Raw genomic sequence first — 7,746 nt, forward strand, 5'->3', positions numbered from 1 at the left:
GGGGAGAGAGGAGACGCGTCAGCGCGGCGGGGCCCGCCCGCCCGGCCGCCCGCCCTCCCTCCGGCCGCCCGCCGCGCACGGGGTCCAGCTCTGGGCACTTGAGCCAGCGCGGGGACAACGCGGCCCCGGGCGGGCGCTCCCCTCCCTTCCCTCACCCCGGCACCTCCGTGCCGGCCGGCGCCTCCGCCCGGGCCCCGCGCCACCCGGGGAAGGTCTCCAGCCCGGCCGCCCGGAGCACCTCCGGGCCAGCGGCGCGGCACAGGCATCCGGAGACCCGGCGGCTGCGCTGCCGCCCGGGAGCCGCCTGGAGCCCGGTCCTCCGCCGCGGCCCGCACCCCCTCGGCCCCGAGCGCTGTCAGCGGTCCACCGCCGGACCCCGGCCGCGCAGGCAGGCGGGGGCCGCCAGGATGCCTCGGGAGGGTAGATGGAAGGTGGCCGCGAGAGGCACGAGCAAGGAAGGGGCGGTGGGCGAGGGAGCGCTACCTGTGCCCGGGTCCAGTCCCCAAAAAAGCAGCAGCAGCAAGGGCAGGACGAGAGGAGGCAGCAGGGCGCCGTCACACATGGTATTCGGGAGGAGCAGCCCCCCAGAAGGTCGCGGCGGAGCAGGAGCTCGCGAGGCGGCGGCGCCAGCCGGAGTGAAGCCCTCCAGCCTTTGGAAAAAGTAATTAGCGCTGCGGACAAACCCAACGTGGTAAATCCCAAGCCCCGCCTTCTCCTCGGAAGACAGGGGGCGATTGGACTCTCGCTTTCCCCTGCCCCGCCTCCCGCTTCCCCATTGGCTAGGACAAGTCTAAACCAGGGTGCGTAGTTAGGTTGTAAGCACTTTCTTACACGTGGTTTCTGGGCAGTGGCGGGGACGGGACACCAGGTGGCGCGAGGGAGCCTCCTGGAGCTGCGCTAGCCCGGAGGACTTGGGAGGACACCTGACTGGGACTTCAGAGTTTGTTCTCCTTGTCAAAATGCTCTCTGACCCTGCTGACCCGCGTGCCAAGAAGACAGGCCGGTTTCAACCATAAAACCACATTCTCTCCGCATCTAGAGTAAAACTAGTTTGGGTTGTCTGCCTCTGTATACTTCTTGCACACCTGATGGTTACATACAACACGGCGGTGTTTATCCAAACCCCTCACACCTCCTGTCCTCTTCATCCTCACAGAAGCCAGTAGTCCAGGCATGATCACACACTCTTACAGATTGAGAAACTGAGGGAGAGAGACCTTAAGGAACTTGCTAAGTTACCCGGTAAGTTTCTGTCAGAACAGGAGCTAGAGCGTAGTCCTGACTTCCAGCCCGGTGCTGCTTACAATGAACAGCAAGGGGCTTCAAAGGCAGGCAGGAGGCCATATTAGCCCGATTTTATGGGTTAGGAAACTCGCACAAAGTGGCAAAGCCTGGACTTGAATCTTCCGGCAACAAAATGAGTTCATTCTGTTCCCACCAGAGTATAACTGCGGTTTGCAACAAGATGATTCCTTTAGCTTCCCAAGGAGCATCTTGTAGAAAACAAAGCAAAATAGAATTAACTGAAACACTCCCCGTTCTCGGGTCTCCCCCCTCCACTCCGTGTCCTGCCTGTTACTGTTTTCTCAAAGCAGAGAGATTACAGCACTCTTAGTGGATTCTGCTTGGGGCCTTTCAAAATCTAAAATTTATCCGAAGGAATCCAGAGGTGGGGCGCCTGGGTGGCTCAGTCTGTCAAGCGTCTAATTGGTGATTTTGGCTCAGGTCATGATCTCATGGTTTGTGAGTTTGAGCCCTATATCAGGCTCTGTGCACTGATGGTGGAGCCTGCTTGGGATTCTGTCTCCCTCTCTCTCTGCCCCTTCCCTGCTCTCTCTCCCTCTCTCAAAAAATAAACTAATAAAAAAAATTTTTTTAGAAAGAAGGAATCCAGTGATGAAAACTGTTCAGCTTCCATGACATTTAATTAACCCCAGGAGTCAACTGTGTTCCTGGTTCTCAATAAAGCCCACTGCTTTTACTGTAGCAAACTCGCTACTCTGCGCATCCTCCAAGGTATGGCTGATGGAATCCTTTCCTGCTTTGTCTACCCCTGCCCTCCACAGGGGCTGACCGCTGCTAGCCACTTAGCTCCACAGGCTGCCACTCACTGCTAGGTACCACACGTCCACACTTGTCCAAAAAAGGCTTGGAGCTTTTTCCCTCCCCCTTGACAGCAGCCTCAGCCCCTCGCTGATGGCACAAGAAATCGTGGTGAGCTTTTTGATGCAGCTTTGTTAGCAAAAGAGCCTCCTGGGGCAGACCTGCCCCTGAAAGGCAGGGAACAGCAGCCACTGTGCTTCATAAGAACAATTACTTCTGCCATTTGAGGTAGTCATCATCAACCTACGACATGATACTCAAATGCATCAGTCCTTAGGAGCATGCAAACTAAAACACCAGCAAGATACTGTTCCATCCCCCAGACTGTCCAAGACCAAAGAGCTTGGAAATATCAAGCCTTGGAGACGTTCTCCTGCCCGTGGGTGGGAGTGTAAATTGGCACAGCCACTTTTGACGAATAACTGGGCAAACCGTAGTAAAATCTGAATGCTACACACACTACAATTTTGCAATTCCTCTTCTGGTTCACTACCACAGAGAAACACTGGCATCCATATAAGAATGTTCACCACAGTGCATTATGAAAGGGCAAAAATATTGAAAACCTGAATATCCATCATTACGTAAATGGCTAATAAAACACAAGGCATCAATTGCATGCAATAATCTCATATTTATAACAACACGGAGAGAACTCTAAGACTGGTTGTCAAATTAAAAAAAAATCAAGTTGCAGCATAATGCACATGAAAATGTCAAGACTTCCATAAATACACACAGTAGTAAATCATTTGTATGGTAAGATCATAGGAAAAGTCTGGAAGGATACACACCAAACTTTTTTTTTAAGGTTTCGTGTTCTTTTTATTTTAAACTGCATGAAAGGATATATGTCAGGGTCCAGGTGGGATAACTGCTACCATTGTAGGTATTTCAAGCAGGGGAGTTTAACAAGGAGAATTGATTACAAAAGTTAGGAAGAGCTGAAATCATAAGTTCAGTGATTAAATGCCCCCTGCCCCTGTGGTGCATTCCAGCCCCAGGGGCCTCTGCCTCTGCTGCACTATTGAAGACACAGTCACAGTTGGTTCTGGATCTATCAGACGTGTGAAGTAGACTGCCCCTGTGCCCATTGCTACACCAGCAACTTCAAACACCAGACCCTTATCTCTGTTTCTTGCCATCTGATCTCCTGCTAGAGCCTCTTTTCGGCAGAATCTAACAGGAAACCTAAAAAAATATAAGGGAGCCACGGCACGTAGGTTGAAGACTTTCAGCCTCAACAATGAAAAGCAGAACTTAGAAGCAAGCACATGGAGCTGATAGACAGACCTTCTAACGGTCTTAATCTGGCCTCAATGAGTCCGAACCCCCTTTGCCTCTTCATCAGTCACCATTGGAAGTTTAAGCCTCTCTTCCAAAATGATCTATTGGTCCAATGCAATCCCTATCTAAATTCCACTGGCATTTTTTCACAGAAATAGCAAAAATCCAAAATTCGTATGGAAACACAAAAGACCCCAAATAGAAAAAGCAACCTTGAGAAAGAACAAAGATGGGGAGGTATCCCACTTCCTGGTTTCAAACTATATTATAAAGCTGTAGTAATATAGCTATATTATATATTATATATTATATATTATATATTATATATTATATATTACATTATAATATATTATATATATAGCTAGAACAGTTCCAATATAGCTAGAACAGTAGAGTTCTAGCATACAAACAGACACACAGACCAATGGAACAGATTCAAGAGCCCAGAAATAAACCCAGGTATTTCTAGTCAACTAATATTTGACAAGGCAGCCAAGAATACTCAAGGGGAAAGGACAGTCTCTTCATTAAGTGGTGATAGGAAACCTGGATATTCACATGCAAATGAATGAAATTAGACCCCTATCTCATACCGCTCACCAAAATCTACTTGAATTGGATTAAAGACGTAATGTAAAACTTGAAATGATAAAACTCACAGAACAAGGGAACATAGCACAGGGAGCAAGCTCCTTGGCATTATTCTTGGCAATGATGTTTCTGGATGACACCAAAAGCACAAGCAACAAAGCAAAACTCAACAAGTAGATTTTACATCAAATCTAAAAGCTTCTGCACAGCAAACGAAACCAACAAAATGAAATGGGAGAAAATGTCTGCAAACCATGTATGGGGTAAGGAGTTGATATCCAAAATATATAGGGAAATCACACAACTTAAAAAAAAAGTAATAATCTGATTTGCAAATGGGCAAAGGACCCAAATCAACATTCTTCCAAAGAAGACCTACAAATGGCCAACAGGTACATGAAGAGATGCTCAGCATCGCTCACTATCAGGGAAAAGCAAATCAGAACCATTATGAGATATCACCTCACACCTGTTTGGATAGCTGTCACCACAAAGGCAAGAGATAAAAAGTGTTGATGAGGATGTGGAGGAAAAGGAACCCTCATGCACTGTTGGAGGGAATGTAAACTGGTTCAGCCACTAAGGAAAACAGTATGGAGGCTCCTCAAAAAAATTTTAGATAGAACTACCCTGTGATCCAGCAATTCCATTTTTGCACATATATCTGAAGGAGGACATTATATTAGGTGAAATAAGTCAGTCACTAAAACACAAATACAATTCCATGTATACAAGGTACCTAGAATGGTCAAATTCATAGAGATGCAAGGTAGGAAGGTGATTACCACCTGCAGGGGGAAGGGGGAATAATGGGTTATTTAATGGGTACAGAGTGTCCATTTGGAAAGATGAAAAAGTTCTGGAGGAGGGTTGTGATGGCTGCACAACAGTGTGAATGTACTTAATGAACTGCATGCTTAAAATGGCTAAAATGGTAAATTTTGTGTTATGTATATTTCCCCACAATAAAAGAATGCTTTAAAAAAGAAACCATTACCATTGGCTGCTAATTACCATTACCATTTCATCTTAACATACCTTGTCTTGCCTTGTCTTAATTTTGTGTAAGGGCAGAGCTTAATCCCATTTTGGATGGAGCAGAGGACGCAGGGTGAGATGAAAATGAGACGAATAAGCAAACAAAACGCCTACAGGTGGCAGTGGTGATCTGACTCTGGTGTAAGGAAAGCCATCTTCCTGGTCTGGTGTTCAGAACAATTCGTTGTGCCCATGGTTGACAAAATTCAACTTTTCAGCATGTCCACAAGTTTTTTTGTGAACAGCTCTATTCTGGTGGACAGTGGTCTTTTCCAATCATGTTGCCCAGCAACGGACCCCCAGAAGGTCGGGTATATTGCGTCTCTTGGCCTCTCTCCAGATGCTTCATAGTGGACACTTGGGTTTGGATGCTGGTAGGCATCAGAGACCATCACTGTTGTTGTTAGTGAAAGCAAGGCTCTGCCAAGACCCACCATTTCAAAGCCCATACTTAGAAATAGAGGGCCTGAGCCACAGCCCAGGCAGAGCATAAACAGAACTGTAGGCATTCGGGCCAAATAAGATCCTCTTGAATCCCTCACTCAGGGCTTTCTTGAGCTGCTTGTTGGTGAGTCCAGGGGACAAGACTCATGTGTTGACTCTATCTGTGTGTAGGTGGAAGAAGGGTCCTGTGGCCTAAAGATCAGTAGGCAGTGGCAGGGTTGAGGAGAGAGGGCAAGTGAGGGGATTCCACACTACAACCTCCTCTTTGATACTCAATTCACTTGATTTTTGAGACAAGAAGCCCTCCTTTGGCAACCAACGAGATGGCCCATCCTCTCCAGCAGGGGGCATCCAGCATCAGTCTTGTCTTTCTAAACCAGAATTGGTTTGAAATGCCGCCGTTCCTGCTTCCAAGGCAAAGGTTTTCTGATTTATATTTCATCCTTTCCCTATTGAGCCTGGATCCTGGCCTGAAATGCAGCTACTCAGCCAGCATCCTAATCCCCTGAGTGAATCTTGCTACCCTCTCCCTGTGGGGTCTGCATGCTCCTCCCTGGTACCAGGGTGCTGGGCCACATCTGCTTCACCAGGAATGAGTGCCCTTCCCACATGGGACCATTCCTGCCTGACTCCAAGAATGGCCCCATCTGGAAATTCCTGCTGTGCTCCATTCCTGCTCACTCAAACAGGCCTGCAGGGCGATACTGCAGAACAGATGCAAGTTACTACTCCTTTGAGAAGTGTTTTTTTGAGGGGGGCGTGCCCAGGTGGTTCAGTGTGTTAGGCGTCCCACTCTTGATTTCGGCCCAGGTCATGATCTTGCAGTTCGTGGGATCGAGCCCCGCGCAGGGCTCTGCACTGACAATGTGAAGCCTGCTTGGGATCCTCTCTCTCCCTCTCTCTCTCTCTCTCTGCCCCTTCCCCCGCTCACATTTTTCCTCTCTCACTCTCTCTCTCTCAAAATAAATAAACATCTTTTTAAAAATACAAGTGATTTTTTTTTTAGTCTAGCTATTATTTGTTCAATGAGGGTCTGCTACTCGCCCTACCCATTCCCAGTATCTTGGCCCTGCCCACCCCCGGGCTGTGCCCCAGATCTCAGCCTGCCTTTTGGAGTAGAGTGTGCATCAAAGCCTTTCGGTGTCCCCATTGTTGAAAAGACAACTCTATCTCCAGCTCCTTCTGAGCATCACCAGAGGCACCGCCTGACTAGAAGGCAGCACTTTGCAGCCCCCATGTGTCTGAATTAGCACAATGAGGGCCTTTAATGTAGACGTGAGGACACCGATTCCTCTCCCCAGGGAACAACCGAGAGAAGCAGCATATTTTCCGTTGTTCCCCAACACACCGTTCTCCTCTCTCGTGTCTTTCTCCTCTTTCAGCGTTGCCTGTCAAGGTCCCAGAGATCTCTTTCTGTCCCAGTTCTCTGTTTGCTCAAGAAAGCGACTTGTCTGATATGCTAGGCTAAAGTGTGATGCAACACAGGCTGAAAAACAGAATTGACCCAAATTTATGTTTGATTTCAGTATAAATGCAAATGATGACGGCTCAAATTGTGTGGTGATGATACGGTATACAATATATGGCATTGGACAGCTGTCTAGAAACTCAGACAAAACCCAAGTTAGATTGTGTGATGGTTGTAAAATACACTTGACCTTGAACAACATAGTTTTGAACTGGGCGGGTCCACTAACATGCCGATTTTTTAAATATAAATACAGCACAGTACTATGTAGGTATTTTTTCTTCCTTATGACTTTCTTAATAACATTCTCCTTTCTCTAGCTTACTTTATTGTAAGAATACAGTGTATACTACATATCACATGCAAACTATGTGTTAATTGACAGTTTATGCTATCAGTAAGGCTTCTGGTCAACAGGAGGCTATTAGTAGTTAAGTTCTGGGGGAGTCAAAAGTTCATGTGGATTTTCAACTGCACAGGAGTCAGCACTTCTAACCCTCCCGTTGCTCAGGGGTCAACTGCATATTGGCTAATTATGACCCCCTTCCCTTCAACAGACAGAACCTAATTCCCCCACTTGGAAAGTATGCTACATTCGCTGACTTATTTCTAACAGAATGTATTGGGAGTGACAGAGTGAGGCTTTGTGATTTCTGGGACTCTGTCATAAAAAGAATACACCTTCTGCCTGTTGTTCCCCCTCTCTCTTATTCTTTCTGTTTCTCTCTTTCATCACTTACTTTGGTGGAAATAAGTGGCTATATCATGAGGATACTCAGGCAGACCTGTGAAAAAGCCCAACAAAAAGGAAACCA

General features: G+C 47.3%; 1 protein-coding gene across 1 annotated transcript in view; it reads right to left on the reverse strand.

Annotated features, from left to right (window-relative positions):
• ADAMTS17 (ADAM metallopeptidase with thrombospondin type 1 motif 17) overlaps positions 1–662 on the reverse strand; it is a 345,055-nt gene extending 344,393 nt beyond the window's left edge. The window contains exons 1-2 of the mRNA XM_040493411.1: positions 484–662; positions 156–352 (exon numbers count right to left, since the gene is read on the reverse strand). Coding sequence (XP_040349345.1) covers positions 156–352; positions 484–562 — 276 coding nt within the window. The 5' untranslated portion in view covers positions 563–662. The remainder of the gene's footprint in view (positions 1–155; positions 353–483) is intronic.
• Between the last annotated feature and the right edge of the window lie 7,084 nt (positions 663–7,746).

The sequence above is a fragment of the Herpailurus yagouaroundi genome, unplaced genomic scaffold (genome assembly GCF_014898765.1).
Source record: "Herpailurus yagouaroundi ecotype Mexico unplaced genomic scaffold, PumYag 185, whole genome shotgun sequence".
NCBI classification, from domain to species: Eukaryota; Metazoa; Chordata; class Mammalia; order Carnivora; family Felidae; genus Herpailurus; species Herpailurus yagouaroundi.